Source organism: Tinamus guttatus, unplaced genomic scaffold (assembly GCF_059628265.1).
Source record: "Tinamus guttatus ecotype Peru unplaced genomic scaffold, ASM5962826v1 Tinamus_guttatus_pri_ptg000004l, whole genome shotgun sequence".
Lineage (NCBI taxonomy): Eukaryota > Metazoa > Chordata > Aves > Tinamiformes > Tinamidae > Tinamus > Tinamus guttatus.
The window spans coordinates 16,574,487-16,599,594 of record NW_028288538.1 but is presented as its reverse complement, the minus strand read 5'-3'; the positions used below and the strand labels follow the sequence as shown (position 1 = coordinate 16,599,594).

At 40.2% G+C, this 25,108-nt stretch overlaps 1 protein-coding gene across 1 annotated transcript in view; it reads right to left on the bottom strand.

The window, feature by feature from the left end:
- USP3 (ubiquitin specific peptidase 3) overlaps window positions 1-25,108 on the bottom strand; it is a 41,083-nt gene that overhangs the window by 10,365 nt on the left and 5,610 nt on the right. The window contains exons 2-8 of the mRNA XM_088520240.1: window positions 16,245-16,305; window positions 13,817-13,948; window positions 7,750-7,833; window positions 5,889-5,970; window positions 3,281-3,363; window positions 2,263-2,376; window positions 1,523-1,636 (exon numbers count right to left, since the gene is read on the bottom strand). Coding sequence (XP_088376366.1) covers window positions 1,523-1,636; window positions 2,263-2,376; window positions 3,281-3,363; window positions 5,889-5,970; window positions 7,750-7,833; window positions 13,817-13,948; window positions 16,245-16,305 — 670 coding nt within the window. The remainder of the gene's footprint in view (window positions 1-1,522; window positions 1,637-2,262; window positions 2,377-3,280; window positions 3,364-5,888; window positions 5,971-7,749; window positions 7,834-13,816; window positions 13,949-16,244; window positions 16,306-25,108) is intronic.

Sequence of the window (25,108 nt, the reverse complement as noted above, 5' to 3'; positions counted from 1 at the left end):
AGCCAAATCTCTATGGGCTAGAACAATTAAATCAAGTTTCCATAAAGGTGCCCCCGTCACTGAGTCACTTCAGGCTACATAAGTCAAATCAGCTGGTTTGCTCTTCACATGCTGCTGGCTCCAACTTGGTTCCAGCCACCCGCTCCCAGCCTCACAAAGAGTGTACAAGGCAGAACTGGAACAGCAGCTTTATTAACCTTCATGGCATAGTACAGTTAAACACTCCAAGATCTGTCTCCCTAGATCGTGTAGAAATGGGAAAGCGGAGACATATTTAGCGAGCAGCTGACACTTTTCTCCATTTAATTTATTATACCACAGTTGTATCATAAAACACAGACTCATATGTCCTGGAGTGGAAAAGAGATCTCTTACCAGTGAATAACAGACATGTCTCACGTAACTGGGAACGAGTAAGTAAAAGAAACAGCATTTTTTCCTTTTAAAAGCTGCAATGGAAGCCACAGTGCTGAAAATTTGCTAGAGGAACTTCATGAACAGGTTTCTTGCTTAGACTAGGAGGAATTACAGCGAGGACTACAATGAGGACACTGGTCAAGGACATTAAAGATAATGTTCATTTGCCTATAATATTTTGACCTTTGCTTGAAACTACGGGTACTAAACTTCCTTGATTCTCATAAGCCAGGTGAGACACATTAGGCAGCGTGAAGTCTGGAATAAACAGCTTTTTGTTATCTGGGTTGTTCCTCTAGCAGATGTGTTCAAAGCATCTTTTCAGCACTGCTGGAGATGTAACAGATAACATCTTTACTACCTGAGAACATGGAGCAACTTACCTTCATCACAAAATATCCTAACAGGTTTCAATGCTCCTTTGAAAGAGGTTCGGGGACCAGGACAGGGAGACCTTGGAGAGGAACGATACTTTGATTTACTCGGGTAACCTTTTTTCCTTTTTTTTTGTTTTTTTTTGTTTGTTTGTTTTTTTAAATTGTCTCTTTTTTGGGGGGAGAGGGGGCAGGGGGTTGAGGATGGACACAAAATGCCTATTACATATAAACTTTTGCTTTACAGCCCTTGTTTCACGTCACACTGGTGATGACCACAGTATTTGGAGAGAATCAAGGAAGTTTTACCCAGGATGTTCACATTTAGGCCTGTGGTACCTGAACGTTTTTAATCCGACTACATCATTTGCTCATCGTAGCCAAGCTCTGGTTCTGCCAACACCATGTGCTCGGCACTTACCTACAAACCTCTGTCCCAATTCTTCTACCCCTCGAAGCACTGGTTCAGGCATAGGTACAACTACTACTCTTAAACTTTGAGATATTTGTTCTCTCTGACACTGCTAAATGTAGCATGTGGTAGGAGAGCAAGAAAAAAAGTGCTACTGATAAACACAAAATCTGTACAAATTACTAAGTCTATAAGTATATTTCTGGGCATATGAGAAAGTTGCAGAGAACACGTCCCTTGGATGCAGCAAGTTTTAGATTAGGACATAAGCAGTACAGGGTTAAAATCAAGGGTATTGTTCTAATTCTACAAAACTTACCTAAAATTTGGCATGATTTTCCAAACAACATAAAATAAAGACTCTGGACTAAATGCAGTTTGGCTTCCTTGCCATAAAGCACACAGCGTCTTTCTGAATTCTTCCACCAATGAACTGGAAAGAAAGTAAAAGCTGGTGATGAATATGTGTCTGTGCTATTACCTTTACGGCTTTACTAACTCAGTGGTAAAGGCATCACAGCCAACTCCTTGGTTAGAAATTGCAATGATTGGGTAAATAATTTGACCAGTATTTTGTCTATTAAGTCAAAAATCTAATCCACAAACTTGCAGAAAGATAGAATAGGAAGTTCATGCACCAGATATTGAGGACTCACCTCCCCCTTTCACCATGATACTATAAACTCTGCTAAAGTTGTCCCTTTAACATTTACTCAAACAAGTTACAGATACTGAATCATACTGTGGAATTTTCATATGTCTGTTTGCAAATACATAAGGAGTACAGGTCACTAGCACTTAACCTTATTTTAAATTCAACTATATGTCAGTGTTTTCTCATGTTCAGGACTGTTTTCCCCCACAGGAACACCAGATATCTGTGAGCACACTGGCAGCAATACAAGTTTCTTTTTTTGTATAGAAAATAATTTTTCTACTTTCCTGCTATTAATCATTTTTCCTATGATTCTGCAACACTGGTGGTGTTTAGTGGCTTTACTACTCACACATTTGCTGTTTTCCTTAACGTCCAGTGCTGACAAAGAACATGCAACTTACACATTGTTATCCCCCTGGCTCCGGGTGTGGTAAGTTCGCCTGCCCGCTGTCTTCCCATTCCGCAGCTCCACAGCAGGCAACTCTTTGAAGTAACAGCAAAACTGCTGAATGTTACTACAAAAATAGGAAAAAATTAATGCATTTTTTTTCCTCTGCAAAGGATGGAGAGCAGATTACATATTCTGGAGTCTGTTCTTTGACATGCATAACCACAACTTCATACAGTGACAAGAGCATGGCAATCACGAGTAGTTTTCAAGTATTTTCATGCAAGATGAACACTATTCCCATTCTCTAAATGAGTGAGCAATCTGTAAGACGACTCATCGCCTCAGCTACCTGAAATAACTACATTTTGGCTCTGCTTTGACTAAGAGGTACCACAACAGACTGCACTCCATCACGAACCAAACTGCAGCTGCTCAAGAGAGCAAGGTGAGCATCTACTCTGCCCCCTGTGCAGCAGCCCCTCTAATGGAGCATAACCATGTGCTTCAGCTCCTGTGATCAAATCCCAAGTGGTGGAAAACAGAGTGAAGGAGAGTGTTAGTTCCAATACAGTCTGACTCAACAGTCCCCCAGTATGAAGCAAGTAAATACAGAAACACAAAAGGACAACTACAGAGGAGTGGCGGTCTTGGCAGCAATGCATTCAGGTCTAATAACTCAGCACCTCAGAAACTCTTCCTCCACTCACTTTTATGGGACCCCATCCCTCAGAGCAGCGTTCTCTGCCTTCACAGAGCATGTAAGCATCAACACATTTCATCTTGTCAGCAGCCAGAGCAGCCTCCTCTCTGCTCAGAGGACAGGCTCCCCCCACACTGCTGGACCACGCAAAGTCCCTCGCCGTGGGAGAGCCTCACAGCACGTGCAGCACTGCCCCTTCCTGCTAACGCAGGGGCGCTGACAGCAAGTACCTGCCAAATGCTCTTGTCTAATGCTACAGCACAAAACCGCTCACAGAGAACTACAGGGAGAGCTTTAGTGGCTTCACAATATATTGCACAGCAAGTACCTGAGTGACTGAAGGATGGCGTTCATGAAACACGTATTCCCCAGGTTCCGGAGGCCTGTGGCACAAAGGGCAGTGGTGCTTCCCTGGGAATCAGGATAGTTAAGTTAAAATAGACACATTATTGCTCAACTTCCTCCCCACAGACCTGCTACCTTTGTATCGGCATAGATTTAAACAAAAAGAAACAACTGCACTGTGTGGAGTGTGCAGAAGGCAACCACATCAGCCCCCTGGCCTGCCTTGATGACTGATGCTCCACCTTGACATGAAACCTGATTCTTACTCAGTACAGTCAACAGAAAAACAGACTTACTATTTCTATACTACATCTCTTCCTGTTCAAATAAATCTAGAAAAAGACATCACAGAGTTAATCACAGACACTTAGTGCAAAGTATTTGTGTGCATGTGACATATTCGCACTCCAAAAATGTTAAATGGAAACTGGGGGATAATCTCCCTCGAGTGCCTTTGAAAGGACAATTGCTTATCCGTCTACATCATACCTAATACACATGGTGTATCTGTACTTTTTAAGTCACCAGCACTGGCCTGTTGTCTTGGTGGGGGGGAGTGTTTAAAAGAAAGTCATGAACATTCATTTGGGAAAGAAATACTCAAATTAAGACTAAACGAAGAAAAAGTGATATTTCTGGAGAGAAGTTGACATACATGCCATTTATGACCTACGAACTTGTATAGGCAACACAAAATTATACACAGATCTGTTAGCTTTTTTCCAAATGATCTGGGGGTGGGTGGATGCAGGAAGAGAGGGAAGAGAAATGTTGACAGTGCTGTATTTATCCACAACATCTGTAGGCATTTTGTTGTCTTAAAAAAAAAAAAAAAAAAAAAAAAAACACACAACTGCAAGTTCATCAAGTTTTTGGATATTCTCCATTGTTCTGGCAGAATTTAAAAGCAAAGCTATCTTATAGTAGTATTACTTCAAAATGGACATAAGACTTGACACCGCAGAGTGCACACTGTCAGTGTGGGACAAAATGTGTTTAAGTGTTCCAGTAAAGGCTTTTTCTCTCTAGCTCTATCACAAACACAGCCTACACTGCTGGTTAAGAACAAATGACATCAGGATATTTGTGATTAAGTTGTCCAAGCCCTCCACCCATTATTATTTACACAAGCAATTTAGCAATTCAGTAACTTCGGCCTAAAGAGACTTGTTTTCCAAAAAAAGCGAAAAAAGACAAAAAACAAAAAAACACACACGTAGTATGAACACCACAGTGTCCTTAGCATGTCCTCTTCTCACTGTTTCTCATGGTGAGATAGCACGGCATTAATGCAAGCAGCTGTGTTCTGTCCTTTGCAGATAATAATCTAATGCGCCAACAATAAAAAGATTATCTGTTGCCACAGACAATTTTCAAGTATTAATAAAACTACAGCATAGACTAAGAAACACAGCATTAGTTTGTGCTGTCTTCTCCTCAGTGATCTGAACGTTTCCTTTTGATTTTCAGTAGATTGAGTTCTCCAGATAATACGGGGGGGGGGGGGGGGGGGGGGGAGCCATTGTTTCTCCAGGCTACCTCAATCCTCCTGAAATTGGGGCAGTGCAAGAGACATATGCAGTGCATTCAGAAGACCCTAAGCAGACTCTAAGTAGTGCATTTTGAAAATAACTGAAATTTAGTTATTGATAAACAGAATTTAAAAACCAGCAGTTCATCATTGGCTGCTCTGAGGTCCAGGAGCACACAACCAGCCTGGGAGCTGTTGGGAATTCAGAGGTTTGCTCCCATCACCACCTTCTTACTTCCATTCATATTTCTTTCAAGGACTTTTCCCCTTCCTAGTCAGTGAAGTGCTTCACCTAACTGAAGACAGCAATTACTCCCCTTAATTCCTACCGCGCTGCTGTCCTGCAGCCCCACGGAGAAACCGTTCAGTGCTCCTATCCCTCCTTCAGGATTAGGGTAAATACGAGCAGTGACACGGAGCTGAGTCGGTGCCTCCCTAAATCCAAGGAGGATCAGCAACTCCCTCAGCCCAAGCCATGGACAGCAGAGAGACCTGGCTTGCGGCTTTCTCTGCAAGAAGCAACATAGCCCTTGGGCTATCTAGTCAGGGCTGGACCAGGCTCTCCTGGGTACCATTTTGCAGATGAAGTGAAAATAGCAGGAAGATGACAGATGAGACTGAGTATAGCTTTAATTCCACAGCTGTTTTTGAAAGTGACTCTTACTAAGCTCTTTTAAAAATGTATTCACACTTTTTTTGTCTTTTCCTAGCAATTACTTAGAGCAAACCTTCAGAACTGTAAAAGAATGACTTGTCTGCTCAGAAAACAAAAACAAAACAAAAGAAAAAACCATAACATCTAGCTCTAAGTCCATTAGCAGCTTCCTATTTCCCTGATCTCACCAAGTACAGAGCAGTTCAAAAGCTGGGGCAACACAAGTTCAAGAATATCAAGAAATCTTTCATGAGAAAGGGCTCTTTTGGGCATGTGATAAAAGACATAAGAAAGGCAGTAAATCAAAGTTGGGTAACAGATAACTCATTTTATATCTAGTCCTACTAGCCTGAACAGGTTTATCAAAATCCCCTAAACTCACTGTACTGGAGCTGTTGTACTTACATTTACTTTTAATAACTTGCTGTTCAGAGATGAATTTTCCAATAGTTTTCTTTTCCTATGTCTGTCTGATGTAAAGGCTGAACTGTTAAGAAAGTAATGGAAACATGTTACCTACTTAAAAAAAAGATGGCATGAAAAGAACAACAGATAATCATCAAAATGTCTAACACAGTAATTACATCTGCCATCAATTATTATTAAGGCAGCAAAAAGCTTCCCAATTGTATCATATGCTTTTTATAGCCTTGAAATAAACTATTACACCTCCCTTCAACTACAGATGCACATCCTATCTTCAATACTAATGTCTGAATTAACTGTAATAAGCTATGCAGGCTACGGTACTTGCCCTGAAGCCTGACCTTGCTAGTCCACTACTTCTGATCTAAATATCTTTTTCCTTAATCGAGGCGATACTTTCTTTGGAAAACTGTGCATGAAGTATCTGTCAGAAGTGTCATGTTAGATCTTTATAAAGACAACTCCAAAAGCCAGGACAAAGTTACCAAAGACCAAAAGCATCCGAGTGGTACTCTGCACCACTCGGCGGCACTCATGCAACAACTTCATACAGCAGGCTATAAAGATTTGTATGAGGCCAATTCAAAGTTACAAGAGCAGCAAGTTGTTCTCTTTCATATTGCTAGAAATTACTGACACCTCAATTCTTCCAGTTCACTACTACTTCTAATCTAGTATCAAAATGAACGCATGTTCTGGGTTCTAGCAGTTTGGTTTTTGCTTTTCTATTATTTAATAATACGCCAAACTCCAAGAATTCAAAAATGTCAATCATACACCATGGAAGTCCACAAAGTGGCATTTATCTCCGCAAGAGTTTCATCTCCTATACACTTAACATGTATTTGTTGTTATCCTTGCGCATCGTAAGCATCTCATTGTGTATTTCACAAGCCCACCAAAAAGCAAATGGGAAGTGACAAAACCACTAGTAAATTGTAGCTATGTTCAGAAAAGAAAGTCATTAAAAGAAGCCAAAAAGGCATGCATCTGGGGGTGATGCCAGGCAACAGGATTCAGAATCTCAGGGACACACTTATTCTGCAAAGAAGCAGAGACTTTGCAACATGACAGCAGTTTCTCAGCAGTAACAGTACTTGAACTCTGGGGCATTAGAGTGCATTTGGGAGCACTGTAAGCACACATACTTCTGCTTAGTAGCGTGTAACATTTCCAAGCAAAATGAAAAGATTATTCGCTCTCCAGAACTGGCCACAGCATCTGCATCACAAAGATTATAATATTTACTTTTCAGTGGCAGGGCGCCAGATAGAGCCACAGGAAAAACATGTCTTCTGTACAATTTTAAGTTCACAAGCCAAAGCATTAAGAATAATCTTTGTCTGGAAACCAAACTACATAACTAACATGAACCTCCCACCTCCATTTCAGCTTTGATTTCTCTGCTCCAGAAACCTATTCTGCTTTTGGCCAAACCACGTTGCTTTTGTGAAAACTGTGGCCCCTTTCTATGAAAACAAATTTTAAAAAAACCCCAACAACCACCACCACAGTAACTACTGGGTAAGAAGCAAGAAATTTAAGGGGCACCTGCATACATGATACAAGAATTTACTCCACTTTTACAAGATTCACCTTTAAGAAACAAAGCATATAAGGTCAGAAAAAGCCCTTAGCTTTGGGTTTCTCAGTGATGGAAAAGATATTTAAACATACATAGTATCATTCATATATAAGAACTAATACCCCCTCCAAAAAAACAACCAAACAACAACTCCCAGTATTAAAGCAGAAATACCTGAAGCAGCTTGAATAGTGCGGTGTTATAAAATTTTAATAAATCTGCCCAAAAGAGTCTGGATGCAAACAGACTACTTACTTTTCCAAGTTCTGTAGATGCTCTCTGACTTTCTGTACCAGGCCCAGCTTGGTATCATTGACGACAAAATCATCACAACGATAACTGCAGGAGAAAAAAAATATATATATACATATACATGCACACACACACACACACATATATTCATCAGAATGTGCAAAGGATTTCAGTGAAGTATCTTAAAGCCTGGTTCCTGACAGTCAAGCAATTTTATCCATAGGAAGCACTGAAGTGAGACAGCAACAAGGATGGGGAGAAGAACACCCTGTTACTGAGTCTGTTCCTCTCCGCAGGCTACCCAAGAAGCTACAGCTAATGTCTTATTGTGTGTTTTTTTACTTCCGGCTCAGTTCTCTATTATGACACTTCATTAAATTCAAGGTTATCATCTTCCCCTTTACAGGGGGGAAACAATAGGATTAAGTACCTCTCATCCCAAAGTAGAATTCCAGTTCGATAAAAACTCAAAGATACTGTGTAAGCAAAAGCAGCATTAGCAGATGGAAAGCGGGAGTATCACGAGTCATGGTGACTTGTCACAACCTCCCTCACATCCCACAGAGATGACCTAGTACTTGAGCAGCATTAATGCTCCCTGTGTGTACTGCAAAGCATCAGACTGCACCCTTAAAGTTCTGGCAAACAATAGAACTCTCCCGTGGAGGGGCTGAACCTACCCGGGACATGTTTAAATTCCAAACTTTAGCCATTCCTCTCCTCCTCCTTTCGTACAGGACTGACTCAAATGTGAAGTACCTCCTCATCAGCTCAGGTTACCCCTCTGAGCAGATCCATCCTCTGTAGGTTAATGCAAGTACCTGGGGCACAACTGGAATTTTCAGTGCTGCTGGCTGCACAAATCTGATGTGGTCCAAGACAACAATAATGCTAGCATTCGCTCAAAAAATGAATTGCAGAGATTACAGAACTGAGAAAGTAAAGGCCCTTGCCACCAAGAAGAGTCTACAAGATCAATCTGTTCAGGATTTCTGATTATTTTTGCCTCTGGGAAGAGAATCTTAATGCAGCCCCCAGTATTTCCAAACTCTGAATGCAGCAGTTACAGTTTCTAGATGACACATAGATGTCTATAAAATAGCCATTGCCTGCACAAGAATTCCATTCCCCCTTTCTTTTATTCTTTGCATAAAGATGCCACAGACACCGCCGGTTTTGGAGGGGAAGGCAGTCTGCAAACTCTAATTTCTCACCTTCATTTGAAGCAGACCTATTCCAGCCACTCACAGTGGCCTAACGAGGTACTCCTGCCTTTGCCACTCTCACAGGCCACAACAGCTCTCGAGGACGACCACAGCAGCTGGCTCTGCTCCAGGGCCAGCGCCAAGCAGAGGGGAGCAGGGGGCAGGAGGCTGCAGTGCAGTTTGACTCCTCCAGAATACCATAATGCCCACACTCCTGCAAACAGCCACACCACTGCACTGCTGCCCTAGCTGTGCAGCGAGCAAGGCTTGGATAGGGGGCAAACACAGCTTTACAGACAGGCAACAAAAGCAGATCTAAGTGCAGTGAAAGTCTCTAAGCCAACTTACTGCTGAAAGCTGGAAAAACATATCAAGGAAAGATGGCTTAATATATGTTCCCTTTCCCTAAACATAGCATTAGCCATATTTTTAGCCCCTTGTAACAGTTGCAGCTTTGCATAAAACTGCAAGTTAGCACTTTCCCCAAGATGGAATAAAACCAAATACATCATTAAAACATTCCTTCATGTCAGGGTCTTTGCAATGCTGGCAAACTGATCTTAAGATTCACTTAAAAACAAGAAAAGTCTTTGCTATTTTTCATGGCCATTTTAACAACCACATCCTTTGCAACACTGAGGATTCAGCACCATTATTTGTGCTACTTCACTGAAAAGCAGAAAATAAGAAGTACAGAAATAAATCTGCACCAAACGTTTCTAAATAAAGCCAAAACAGAGAAGGGAGTTCAGATTTTGATAGTTTAAAACTTGTTAAACAAATACATCACAAAAGTGAGCTACTGAGAGATTGCCCCCTGTATATGTAGCCAACCTTTGGAGCATATCTAACCTGTGATTATTAAGATGATCACAAATTAAGTACTATATACTTTTTGGTGTATACTAGCTCTACAATATGCTTTTAACAGCGATTGTACTGAACAAATTTTACACTACAGGCAGCGTCCCTTTATGGATTAGCACAGCTTTTCCTTCTGTATATACTTTCTATTTTTAGCACCTCTGCTAACTGCAGGCTTCTCTGGTCCCCTATACTGCTGAGATGGCTGTAAACCAGGGAGTATACGTACTGCTCTGGGGAACGGTCAGGCTGCCGCTGGCCGTTGCAGCAGACTACAGACCTGCACGGCATGCTTGGAAGTCCCAATTAAAGAAGCATAGGACAAGAATAATTAAGAAATTCTACATTTCCTTAACTAACTAAACTAAGAACTCAAGTTCATTTTCTTGATAAATCCTATTCACCTTCTTAATTTCCACTGACTGCAGAATGCCAAATCATGGTCTAAGCATTCGCATTTCTGATGCTTCCATGCTAGCACAATAAACCTGAGCTTGAAAAGAAATACACACAGGGAACAAGGAAATTATTTTTTTTAAAGTCCTTGGCACTTGGTTAACTATTCTTACATCAACCCTGAGTAAAAACATTAAGAGAAAGCTAACATAACCATGTCTGTTTAAGAGATAACAAGGGAGGCAAGAGGTCAGAAACCTGACCTACCAATTGCATCCGGGATTACATGAACATGGGAAAGATATTATGCAAACACAGGAACAGGGCAGCCTTTCTCCCTCTGCGCTAACCAGCTGCCCATGCACTAGAACCGAGAAAAGAGATTTTCAAGAATCCTCTTTCAGAAGAAAAATGTATTTCTGAAAGCAAGCTTCTTATAAATATCATTTTACTTCTTGCACAAAGGAAAGCACAGGCACAGGAAGAGAAAGTATCATTCAATACCCTGAAGGGAAACAAGACCCGTACTCCTCATGAGCCCACTGTGGTCAGCGCCCCAGAACTAACTGAAAGGCCGATTAGCTGCCAAGCAGCACGATTCAGGAATCTCCTTTCCTTGGGGTAGGGTCCCAAACATAACCCACTACAAGGATTCAGTATAGTACCTGCCAGCTCAGGTGTGACTAGAGAATCAAGAGTCCTGTTCCCGTAATAAATAAAAGATTAACATTCATTCAACTTTCCCACTGCGGAGACTGGTAAAGTGGGGAAAAAGAGAATAGGAGGTCAGAAAGACAACTGAAAACCTCTGGAAAGCAAATCCGTAATGCCCCAAAACTTAATGAACCTGCAAAAATGTATTTTTCAAAGCAATATAAAATTTGTAAGTACAATAAACATTTTCTCTCAGGTGTTAAGAAAGTAATAAAAATACCCACTGCTCTACAAGAATTGAGAGGTCCTCAAAGTTATTTTGAAAGTGCGATTAAAGAAAAAAACCCAACAACATGCCCAGCCTTCCATTGCACTGAAATGCTATTACAGGAAACTGTTTGATCTGGTTTTGTTTTACAGTAAGACAGCATGCAAACTAGAAATAAAATTCAATAAATCACAATAAACCACAGTAGTTAGAATTATGTTCGAACTAGCATTTCTTTCCCTTGGACTGACAAGAATAACTAAATCAAACTGTGCTTTCATGACTGAATGAATGTTAATATGGCACAGCTGAAGAAAAGGAAGAAAATAAATGCCTGCTGATTAGAAGAGTGCCCATACAGACCTGTTTGATGCTACTTTTATGCAGGCTTAAGAATGAGCTAGTTTGAAATCCATAGCATAAAAACAGAACAAGAGTTTTCCACTGAAATATATAGTAAACAAAATCTTGTAACTTCAAAATATTAAAGGCAACACTGCAGCAGGCTATCTCTGTTATTTTTTATAGTAGAAGCAAAATTTCATTATGTGTTAGGATATTTTGCTAACTTTCAAATTATTAAGGCTGCCCACACTGCTTGTATAAAACATTAATCTTAAATACATGTTCACTTGAAAGTAACAATGTTGCATAAATAGTAGTATTACTACACCCAGTGCCTACGAGATTTATGTCTACATTGAAATAGCTACAGAAGAAAATTTTAACATACAATCTCCACAATTCCAGCTAATTATGACTGGAATTCATCCAAGTATTTACTTCAACTGGTAAGCAAGACTTGACAGCACTCCCTTTTGTACTGACTTATATAAAGGGGCAGAAATTGCTTTTTATTTTAGTCTTATTTATGTAAGGTTACTTCCACTGAGAGACGGAGTGCAAATATCAAACACCAGCATCTTTCCCCGAGTATCAAGTGGAAAAAATGAAATATCCCAATGAAAACAAAGATAGTCTGCTTTTGAAACTTGTTCAGCTTCACGATAGCAGAGAAGGCTTGTAATTTGCTCGTGAAATATATGCACCAGGAACTCCCTAAGGCAAAGCTCTCCACAATTAGTTCCAGTTCATCCGTAAGATGACTCAACCTCTACTCCGTTTACAGCAGGAGACATCACACGCTGGACAGCTTCCCACCCATCCTACGGCAAACACGGTGTTGTGAAACACCAGCCAGCCTCCCGAGTGCTCGTCCACCTACTGCTCACAGAGACGCTCGGCTTCAGCAACAGGTCCTGCAGTCCTCAGCCTGGATATCCTCATTTTGCAACTCACCAAGCCTCAGCAAGTTCTGGTAGACTAGGCATCTCATTTGTTACAGTAAATGGCCATATAATCAAGATTTCAAATGCCCAGCTAGAATTCCTGCATATATTATTACTTTCAAAGTGACTGAGAGAGAGATCTTATCTATAAAGGAGAAAAAAAAATCTACAACAACAGAACCCAGCTGTAAACAACAGACTGGTAAACTGGAATTAGCTTCCCACAGCAGCTTCAATGCTGGCAACATTTGCATACTCCCTACTTGGGAAACTGCAGGTTTTCTAATAATGTCTTCAACTCTGAGCCAGGCAAAAAGGCTTTGGTCATTCAAATAAAGCAAACAGAAGCAAAAGCTACATACTTCACAAACTACTCAAACATCATGTTCTTCTATGCTTAACACGTGCACAGCATCCATCATTGCAGCACATACCATCTGAGTAATCTCTGAGTTAGTCCAAACAAAAATTTCTTTAGGTGAAACCACTTAACTGTGACTTCACTTTCAGAGGATAAAAACATTTGTTGAAGAACCATCCTTCTTAAAACAAGGCAGCCAAACTTCAGCTATTTCCCTTATGAACTACATTAAGATACTCAATTATCTGCCTGAAATAAAAATCCATCAGTGGAGTTGTATGTTCAGTGACACTAGAAACCCATCAGACTTTTGCTGAGAAGGGAGAGGAGGGAAGATCGTGAGTACAAAAAGCATCGCTTCCGAAGAGTTCTGGTCTTTCCTCTCTCCGAAAAATTCCAAGAATACTTGGAATCTGATTATTACCTGCGTATTTGTTAAATTTCCCTGCCTGTTTCTGACGCAAAATGAACTGCTAGCATAAACCGGCCCAAGCCATTTTCTTCCTCCTGAACATCATCTCCCTTCACGCCGCTTCCAAATAAGATCCAGTACTCTCTCCAACTCATACACATCATACAAAATCACAAATGGAAAAAAAGCCTTTATTTTCAGGGGAAAGAAAACAGAATCAGTAGTGGAAGAGAAAAAGAACAAACAGGAAAATCCACATGCATACCTCAAGATCACATCTCCTGGGCAGGAACTTGAGTATTACTTTACTTGCTGATGGTCTGATAAATGAGAAAGACTTACCAATCTGATGAAAGGAGCAAAGGGAACCAAACAGTAGCTTTGGTTCTCAACACAGTACTACTTGCATCAAAATATTTGTGCTAAGTCACTGGAAATGCAGAAGTTTAGTCTCAATAAATGCTACAATACACATCCAAAAGCAGAAGACTATTTTACAAATTGTTCTTAAACAGACAGGTCTGAAAATGAAAGAGATGAAGTCCACAAAAATGTGTGTAATACTGCTTCACAAGAGTCTAATGTTGGCAGCTTTGCCAATTACAGTATTTAAACCCTTACCAGTATGTGCTGTAACTACTGCAATCCATGCACACTGTATGCTGAACTTTCTCTTGTTTTTCTGTTTTCTTATGGTTGGTCATCGGAATCTGTGCATCTTCATAATGTTTTTTTGCATGGCCATTCACATATCTGAAATAAATGAAAACCAAAAATCTTATAGTTTTTAATTATTTAATGAACATGCAGTGGGAAGAAAAAAAAAAAAAGAGAGGAGAAAAGCCTAATATAAATTTAAAATAAAGACATTCAGGCATTAAAAAGGGCTATTTTTTCCCTGCGTGAAAATACTGGTCAGGTTTCTTAACTTTTCCCTTTAACCTCCAATGTTGCCCAAGTTGGTATCCATCACACTAACCACAAACCACCATCCTGAATCCCACTGGATCTGGGATGTCTATAGCCCCCCTTTTTTCTCCACACTGGTAATCTGTATTTAGTTTCCTCTCTTGCTCCCTCCATGTTCTTTTCCTACAGCTCTGCTTTTTTTCCATTCCAACATTCATCATTTTTGTGATTGCTTTAATAGTGTGCTGACTCCCTTTGAAAGCATATCCATTTTAAGCTCTCCTATTCCACAGGCTGATTTAGTATTAGAGCATGCTACGCTTTTATAAAGTTCAGGATTTCACAACACACTAGGGCTTAGGATCATATAACTGAACAGGAGACTAAAATCAGTACAGTGCTTCTGCCAACACAGTAAACATTTTCACACCTCAAATTTGACACATACCTTGAAATTTAAGCATCTCTAACATAAAAAAAAAAAGTGCCATTAGCAATGCAAGCCGAAACTTAGCTTAACTCATTAAGTCCTGAAGTGCATGGGCAGAGCTCATAATTGCACATTTCCTCATTTCTTGCTGGCTGAACATGGCCACGCAAATGGTTAGGAACTCAGCACGTGCCCCACGTGGAGATCTCGGGACCCTCTCTGGTTTCTCAGTGTGAACAACTCTGCCAGCATCGCTGTGCTCATCAGGAGACCGGCGTGCGGTTACCAACGCTGCTGTCCCAACTCTGCCTCTCCAGAGCTGTGCTCGCAGCAGCTGCTCTTCTGCCTAGCAGTGACAGCGGCAGCTCGCAGAGCTGTGCGCCCACTAGACACACTTTGTTGCTCTAGCACAGCCCGCAGGGCTCCAGGGGCTCTAACCCGGGGGACGTTCTGCAAATGAAGACCTGAGAGGCTCCACTTCCTCTTCCTTTGGTTTCAAACATTATCTGAGCACTGCATGCCTCGTGCTTACCTTCTAGTGGCTTCAAGATCAAAGCACTCCTATTACAAGGTGTATTACATTTTTCTCATGCAAGTAATTTCATTATTCAAGTATGGTAGCAATCTGGTAATCAGACTGCATAAATATTTGACTCTACATCTACTAACTTCATGCAAGAATGGTCTTATGGACAGAAAAAAAAAGAAAAAAAAAGAAAGAAAAGGAAAAAAATGGAACAAGCAAAATATTCCAAACTACTCATTTCACACGGTCATATAATATGCAGTAGCTCTTTCCTGAGAAGTATAAAATTGTAAAATAAATGAATAAATAGGAATAAAAATGTGGGGAGAAAAAGGGGGGAGGGTGTACTGAAAACTTTGGATGAATGACATTAAAACTGTGACACTAACTGCTGTTCAGATGAAAGAAAGGAAAAAAAAGTTTATCTAACCCACTTTAAAAGATACAGTCAAAGCTTAATTATTATTTTCCAGAATAAAAAACACATCAGACCAGATGCTACCCAACAGAGGAAATACTTTCACATCTCAGATACTGTCCAAACATAAACATTACCTAAATACTCTTTAAATATGAGCATCTCAAACATTCCCCTGGGAGAAAATTTCCAGCAGTTTTCCTCACATATTTATAATGGTTGACTGTATCATCCCTCTACAAACTCTTTTGGCCTATGTTAACTAATATGGACAAAATGTTTGCATTAGAGAGTCCTTATACATTACAATTATAGCATAGTTCTGGAGCAAAATAACGCATTGAAAATATTTTGAGTTGACACTCAAAATACTGCTATCTTCAAGGACACTTGCTATCTTCTCAAAACAAGCTAGGCCAAATTTTGATTTGTGGGTTTTGAAGAAATCTTATTTTTTTAATCTTTTCACAATATAAGTATCTCTTACAGAGTTAGCAGTTTTGCAGACACTTTCTGAGGTGACTAATCACAGCCACCACTCACATTTCTTTTGAAATGGATGCCAAGCATAATGGCACTCCTGCAAGATAGCAGTGAGGTATGTTCAGTATAAAGTGGTAAATGAAATCATGGAAAGTTAATATCAGGAAATTCCCAGGCATTAACGAAATTCTGGAGTGAGCTGCTTCAGAGTCAAGCCTCAGAAGGAAAAAAAAAAAGATAAAGGGTTTATTGAATAATTTTCACACTAACACTTTGTACTCACCTTCCACAGTGGACACTTGAACACGTCAGACAGACCCATGGACTTTTATTTGACCGGCACACTATTAAAAAAAAAAAAAAAAAAAAGTGCATTTGCTATATATTTCAGCTATATAACACGTATTGAGTGCTAGCTCTGCTCTGACTCCCACCTCAGCAGCACGGGTACATAAAATACATGAAGTAGCTCTTCATGCACAGTAACCTGTATCAGGGAGTACCAGACTATGGACTGAAGTGCTTGTGTCACTAAAGTGCATCAGCCTTCCTGTGTTTTGTGTTCTTGCCACAGGCTACAGATTGAACTGTTACTTTCCTTGAAAAACCTCCAGGTTTTGTTTTTGTAAGATGCACATGTGGTCTACTTGGTTTTGAAATACAACTGAAATATCACAAACAAAAGTTTCAAAAACAATGAGGAAGTTTAAAATCACTTCCTTTGTTTTTTAGCAAGAGAGTCCGCAGAAGGCTGAAAAAAGCCAAAGTACTTGTTGTCTGTCTCATAAAACCTGTTATACAAGATGACATTTTAAAGAAGAAACTGAGAGAAAGCCTGACAATCTGATAAGGAGTAGATAAACTATTGTGTAGCTCGCAATAATGCATACCATTTATACAACAAATATTCTTATGCTACAGTGCTGGCAAAGGTCTTATCCATAAAGATTTTCTTCTTTCAATCAAGATTGGCAATTCAAAATATCCAAAAAAACATTAAATGGAAGGAAAGTAGTGTTTAATCTAAAATTAAGCATGGATTTTGTAAGCAAAGAGTTCGGGAAAAGCCAGCAGATACTAGAAAACAAGTTCATGATGCTGCGTCAGACCAGGGTGGGGTCATTAAAAAAAAAAAAAAAATTCTAACTCCTCCCCAAACCCAGCAGCCAAGTCTCTAAAATTCAGATTAGAAACAAAACCATCAAAAAATTCAACCATATCGGCAAAATACACAAAAACGGGCACATTGACCAAAATCTACCTCAATTGAGTTCAACCAAGTTAAAATGAAAAAAAGTGCATGCATCTTTACAAGCAATAACAATATTAACAATACTGGAATTACAGCTAAATTGATTAATTTCTGGAGGAAATCCAAATTAGACCATGTCAGTGAAGAATATGATCCATAATAACGCTATGACATATAATGCTTAAGAGTTGTAAAGAAACTCAAAAACAGACTGACCAAGCTACACAGTTTGGAAACCACGGTATGTATCAGACTGCTAAAGTCAAAAGACTATCAGAGAAAATTAACAAAAATTAAGTGTTTCTTAACATGTCAACTGCTAATTAAAAAGAACAAAGAGGATCAGTCTTTAATCAGCAGAGAAGTGAGCCTGTAAGGTACTTATTTAAAATTAAAAAATGTTCTATGTTCACCAGAAAATAAAAACAAATAGTTCTGTGTAGTGTAAAATGTAATAGAAATGTTAAGTAATTATTTTAAATTACTTAGTAAAGACTCCAGAATTGCTTTCTTAAATTGATGCAGTTACAATTTTACTTTAGATAGCCATTTTCCTGTTGTGCCAACCTTCTGTTTGTCCCACAACCAGAATGGTCCTCTTGCAAAAGATGCAGGAGAGCCAGGTAGCTTTCACTTGCATTTCAATTTAGAAAAGTGCAATTTTTTTTTTTAATATTGACAGAGAAGAAAGAATAAGGAAAGATATGAAATGGATGTTATCAGTCAAATACGGACCACTAGTCTAATCTGATACAATTTTATTTCCCTGAACTACGCAAACTAAAAGGTAAAAAAGTCACTCGAAGAAAACAGAAGCCAAAACACATGTAAACACAGGCATATCTAAGAGCTGCCCACGTGCTGTGTGAACAAACAACTACCTTTATCCTACACTTCCGTTGCTAGAGACTTGAAACAGTTGCTGGCTTTAAAATTCTGGCAGAAGTCTACTGTTTCTAAATAACATTTTTGATTTCGCTACATTGTAATTTGTAGACAAAACTAACTCAGCCAGTAATTTAAAGAATTAGAATGTAATCTACTCTTCTTACCTCCCACTAAATCATTACAACCTCACATTCAGGTATTTTAAATACTGGTACTCGTTGGTTACTGCGTGCATTCAGAGTTAAACCACACTGAAGCAGGTCTCATTCTCCCAAGTTCATACCGTGTTTAGGAGTGCTGCGCAAACCCAGCAAGTAAGTCTGCACAATCATAGTTTTCCATCTTCCAGATCACAGAACAGTAAAAGATGGGTTTATTTATTTAACTTTCAGGAAAAACTTTGCTCCCATTGCATCACATCAGCATTGTATAGTTTATCTTCTCCACAAACATCTCCTCCCACAAAGGACTCAACATGTTAGCGACTCCCACTAAGATTAAATAGAGGCCAGGATTAAACGTGCGACCTGCAGCTGCTCTGTTCCAAGACACAATTCTTGCACAACCCCTTTTTTTAAAAAAGGTTGCTGAAGACCGTGTTCTGTCTTGCACTGAGGCTGGCTCAGGGGACACCTGCGTTGAAGCTCAGCTTTCGAGGTCTTCCTGCACCCAGCTCTTGAAGCAGTTTATGTCAGCTATTTACTAGTGATAATTAAACTAGATTGGGAGAGTCCAGGCATCAGGGCTATAAGGAGAAAGGCACTGTGGGACACACTGCAAAACCACAGTCACTGCCCTAAGCTAATCACAGTCTAAACTACAGATGGACAGCTTGGTTTAAGTTGTCCAGAAAGTACAGCCTACTCCTTTCAGATGCAGTACAGACATGAAGACATTAGGCTTAAGAACGGATCAGGAAGAGACACACACATCTGTGGCAAATCCCTTCTCAATTCCAAGCACGTTACAGGGCTCCAGCAACCTGCCTGCAACACAGGCTGCAGTGTTCGGGGCCTCTCGGGGCAGATAATTACACATAATCGTGAGGAAATGACCCTCAGACCTGCCTGTACAGGTACTCACATCCAAACTTCCCTCAATAATCAGTATTCCTGCCAGGATGTGGGGGGTGTTTTTGTTTTTTTTCTTTCTTTCTAGTGCTATTTAAAAAGCACTAGATGGGATGGGATTGCATTAATTCTCCCCCTTCTCAGTCTGGAAGGAAGCTATTACCAAAAAGATCTCAAAACTTCATATTATTTATTATACAAACTAAGAAATGCCAGCTGCTTTTTTCAACTTGAATTAAGTGGCTACTGCTGAAGTCATCAACTGGCCCATTTGACTGTATTTTCAGAGTTGCCTCCAGCAACTGGGCAAGGATATATAAGCATCTTTAAGGAAAAAAAAAATGAAAACAAATGTACAGAGTCACTATACTGTGTGAAACAGTGAGTCATTTGCCATTTTACATCAGTATCAGCTTGCTCCGAGGCAGAGAAACCGTATTATTTAATCATGTAACAGGAAGGGAAAGTACCTCTGCATCCTTTGCAGAACACTCTCTGTAAGCAAGATCCAAACCCATTTGTTAGGCAGCCTGTAAAGCCCTCTGTAAACGAAGCAGCGGGGGTATCAATCCATCCCCCTCGAGAGCCAAGAGTCAGACAGTGCATGTACAGACCTGCACATAAGCATGGGAGCCCCCAAAACCTCCCTCCCGAATTTCCCCTTTCTGCAACTCACCCTGAACAATCACCAAGTTATGTAAAGCCGAATGACCAAGACACGACCCGCACACCACAAGGCCCCTGCCCCAGCCTACCCTCATCATCACTCCAACAAGGGCTTCTGAATCCCACCACTTTCCCCCCTTCTGAAAACTGCCTCGCGGCACAGCCGCGGGAGGGAGGCAAAAGGCTCCTGGCAAGCGCTGCTCCCCTCACAGAACAAAGCTGCACATTTCCACAGCAGGAAAGTTACAACTATGTAAAGAATATAAACAACCCCTGAAACGAATAGTTTTGTTTAAATAGCACACTACATAATTTAGGAACTGGCAAAAGAAAAAAGCAGCAGGAAGAGGAGGAGACAAACAGGAAGCAGCTTTTGCAAGGCGGCCAAGTTGAGAAACCTGCGGGCCGGGGTGTTCGGGCCCAACTCGCATGGCTGCTGGGCCCAGGACAGGAGCGGTGGAGGCCCCAAGGCCATGGCTAGTGGAGCTGTGTCTGCACCGAAATCTTAATCCAGTCCTCTATGACATTGCTGAGGAAAAGGCCACAGAATATTGGCACAGGAAGAGCAATACTTTACTCTGCTAAAAGCATGCAGAGGAGAAAGGAGATGGGGGTCATTAAGCTGTCGCCAGCGCTCTCCACATCCTCTACAAAACAACATGGACTTTGCTCTCAAAAGCCGCTCTACCAGCACTACCATTTTACACATATAATTATACGGTTAAATTACACTAGCATAATGATCCACAGAGAAACGTCTTTGGGCTAAGTGATCTTTTTTTCAATGCCGTCTATACTGACATAACAGGTCGGCTACACTGAGGTAACTTAAATCAAAAAAGGTTGGCTATATTCCAATAAGTACCTAAAAAAGGAGTAGTATTTATATAGTTTTGGTCTTACTGATATAGTGACATTACACCAAGCAAATAGTTAAAAAAAAAAAAAAAAAAAAAAAAAAAAGCACTTGCTAACAAATACATATATGATATAAACACACATAGCCAAAGAAAATTACATGGCTAGAATATACCTGTAACCTCATAGTCCCTCACTGTTCCATTTTATTAATACTTGGTAGCAAGGCAATGTTATTCTATGTTCTGCTCCAAAAAAGAAGCTGACAAACGCAGCAAAAAGAACTAGGCTGTCTCCACTTACAGCATTTGAAGAAAAAAACATAGCAACTGCTCACATAAAATTTGAAACATGATGTTTTAGTCTACGACATGTCAGGCCTAAGAAACCAGACCAAAAGCTTTCTCCTCCAAAGATCTGAAAGCAGAGATGAGAGGAGCACATAAGCCAAAAATTCTGGAAAATGATCAGCAGCAGTGGGAATACAAAACTCTGCACAGAAGTTTAAAGGAAATTATGCAAGTCGCTCTATTACTCATACCTCAACTGCAAAGGTTTTCAGGCACAGGATTCAGAACACTCCTCAGAGAGCCCAACTCCATTTTATAGAATGGAGAATTGGGAGAAGGCAGGAAAGAACAAATAATTTGCCAAAACAATCATTTTTAAGCTTATCACCGTAGGCCAGAATTGGCTGTACTAGTGCTCGCACCTTGGGCCTCTGTGCCATGGCACTGTTGGGCAATGGCAGCACATCCCCAAAGTCAGCACTGCACAGCAAGCCGCGGCGGCCTGCGCAAACACCTCTGAACTAGCGCCTGCCGCTCCCCGTGCACTGCGCAAAAGCAGCGCCAGGCACCCAGGAGAGAGACCTCTGAAAGCCAGCGTTTTGAACAGGCACTTGCCCAAGTTTTTGGCCGCCGAGAGCCAGCACGAAAAAGAGCGTGCTGGGCTTCATCCCTCCTCTGGCCTTAAAAGCTGGTATGCAAAAATGCACTGCCCACCACTGGAATTTACATCTTTCTTTGACTTTCTTCTAGGGGGCAGACACAACGTCTTTTCAAAGGCTGAGTAGATGAGCTGAGGAGCTTTTTCTGCACAGCCCCTCCTGATGCAAGATGTGAACGCCTCAGGTTTAATTCCCTCTTTTGCCAGCAGGAATTCCACCTGCCACCCAGGGCATCTCCCCTCCAGACTACTCCCGAGAGCTGACAGAGGACTGTTCATTCTCACTGCTAAAGATGTCACTGGCATGGAATAAGCAACAATTCCTTGTTCACTGGGACAAAGCAAGAAGGAAGGCAGCTCTCCTCAAGGCTGGCACTTAGAGGTTTTAGCCCCGTTGCAGTCTCAGGCAGCAATGAGCAACCACATCTATATCTAAAAAGCAAGTAAAACGTTTGGTCAAGAGAACCAAGCCTGGAACTTGGGATTCTCCACCTACAATGAACTGTCCAACTGCCACATCACAGAGCCACGTGTCCCATTGCTCCCCGGCCACGAACCGGTTTCTAAGGCAGCACACACAGTGCAAGGGCTTCTCAGGGCAAAAACTCGGAGCACCAACCACCACAGGGCATCCATCAACACCCAGGCATTTCTGGATACACCAAGAATGGGACATTTTGCCATCACAGAAACATCTTATTAGTGGAATCTAAGACACCTACCAAAGAGTGCATGTTCCAAGGTTAGGCAGGATTTTTATAGACAGCATATACAAATCCGTAACAGGTAACATAAGCTACTTATGACCAAGGACATATTAATATGGCTTACTCCATTATGCATTTTGCGACTTGGCATGCTTTGCAAGGAACAGGCACACACCACGCACGTGCAACGAGCTTTGCCTCTCAGCCTATGCTCTGTTTACACACACAGAGAGTCAGTGATAACTGAAATAGCATCTCGGATACACGCATTGGTAAAATCATAAGGCATTAATATACACAAGTTCACTCAGTCACGCAAAAATGTTAATTATTTTTACAATCTAGGGATAGGCTCTAGAATGTAAATACTGAGCTAAATGATTAGCTTTTGGGGTAGGGAAGGATGTTAAATGGCATGCAAATCTGTTAAGAGTCTGCTTTGAATTTTAAAACTTGAAACCTAGTCAACTACAGAGGAGAAACTGTTCTGAAGAACAAGTGACTGAAAAAGGAAGAAAGTGTCACAAGAATATTTTAAGTAGGAATTCAGCTAAATCTCCATTCCAGGCATTAAGAATGCAGTGAGGAGGGAAAAAAAAAAAAAAAAAGGTTGTGAAAATGAGAAGCATGTTCCAGACTTGTTTCAGTGTTTAGGATTTAGAGAGTATTTCAATTTGTGATTAAACTTTGCAGACAGCTCTTTCTATCCCACCCTTACCCCATTACAAAATGTCATAAATGAACTCAGCTTGTTTTGATCTAGCTGATACTAGTCACTTAAAAATACGTTCTCTTTAGCAATCATTTACATAAGCTTCCTTTGTTGCCTATTTGAAGGCAGCATTCCAGTCAAAACGAAACCAGACAGAAAGGGAAATGATTTTTAATTAGACTGCTTAAAATGTTTTGTTTTTATATCAGCTAATATCCATGTACGGAAGGAAAACATAAGAAAAATATTTAAATTATCAAGGAAAAAAAAATTTACAAGGAAGCAAATTTCCTGGTTGGCATTAGTAACAGTAGAAAAACGCCAACAATTCTTTGTGCTGCGTACTCTTTTAAGAGATGCATGATGAAGAAAAGTCACACTAGTATCAAATCTTAGCCTGACTGAAATAACATCCAAATGTAAGAAAATGAGACTCCAAAGCAAAAACAAACAAAACACCAAGAAAACCCATATGCTCAACCTAAAGCCATAGGATAAACAACTAACTACTGCTTCACATCATAAATACTGATAGTCATTAGCTATCAGCCAAAACCAGAATGACTAAGTTCTCAGTGAGGAAACCAAATAGCCCAAGCAATTTTCTGACTGTCTGCAAACTTATGAAATCAACCAACATTTGTGCTCCTGCATAATGATACTTATTTGGTATTTCCTGCTCTTTGTCAGTAAACAAAGCATTGCTCAGTCTCATATAGGATCTTTCACAGATAGTTGCATTCAACCACTTCACTACAATGGAAAAACATTTAATTCAGACATACTTTTACATTCTTATTCAGGTATTGTTTAGTAAAATAGGGTAAACAATTTTCCACAGAACAAATAAGGTCACTGAGGTTTTCAAAACATATCTGACACTGACAAAAGTTCCTCAGAGAACAATGTGATCAGCTTCATCCATGTGCAATTCACCTCCCAAATTAAGCTGGACCACATTGGCTCAGTCCAGGATCTTGGTTACATTTCACAGTGAAACATTCAGAAGCTGAAAAACACAGGCCTTGTATCTGCCTATATTCTTAATCCTGTACTGGAAAATAGACAGGTAAGTGGGAAAGCTTCTTTCAATCAGTGTAAACAGAAGCATCACTTCCTGAGGAAGTGGTTAAACGAATTCAGAAGATTAAATAAATAGAGAAAGCAAACTCAGATGTAGCAGCAAGACAACACACAGCACATCAAGCCTCTTCTGTCACACTAAAAGGTCACTCAGCACTACTCATCACAGCCATTTATACCTTCTCAACAACAACAAAAGCACAAGGATAGTTCTCACTAGACAGACAAACTGGATTTTTAGGCAATTCCCTCTTTCTACATGGTAAGATACCCTGCCAAATCAAATCTGAGGTCAACAAAGGTCAGTATATTCCACATAAGGCACACACTAATTAAAAGTAATAGCGAGAAAACATGTGTTATTCACCAATACAAAATAAAACAGTATTGGGCTGGACAACATGAGCAAAATGAGATTTTAAAAAAACCTCTCCTTTACTGCTCCTTTACACTCAAAAAATAAATTTTAGCCCATCAGCTATTTTGCTAATTACTATATACATTTATATGATTTTTAACTCTTGCTTCAAAAAATAAGAAAATCATGCCAAGAAAATATACCTGCAGTTTAACATTGGCATGCAAACACCTACCTGGAAACATAATCCTAAATGATTTACATGCAACTCGTATAGAAAAGCAGTATGTGTCTCTAGTTTTGATGAGGCACCCTGCCCACCCCAAGCCTGAGAGTATTATCTTGCTTTAAAGTGAAACAAGTGTCTACTTGCAGTCGTTTAGAGGGAAAAAAAATAAACAACAAAAAGAATACGGTCCAGAAAAATCACCTTCCTTAGCTAAGCTGCCTGTGGGTAGTGTGACTAGATTCAAATGGTCAATAAAATCTGTCTAAGAAATCTCAAATTACATTTACAAGACCCCAAACTGAACAGATACTACAAAAGGAAGTAAATAAGAAAAAGACTGTTTTGACAAACCAATTAAGATTTCTGAATCTATGTG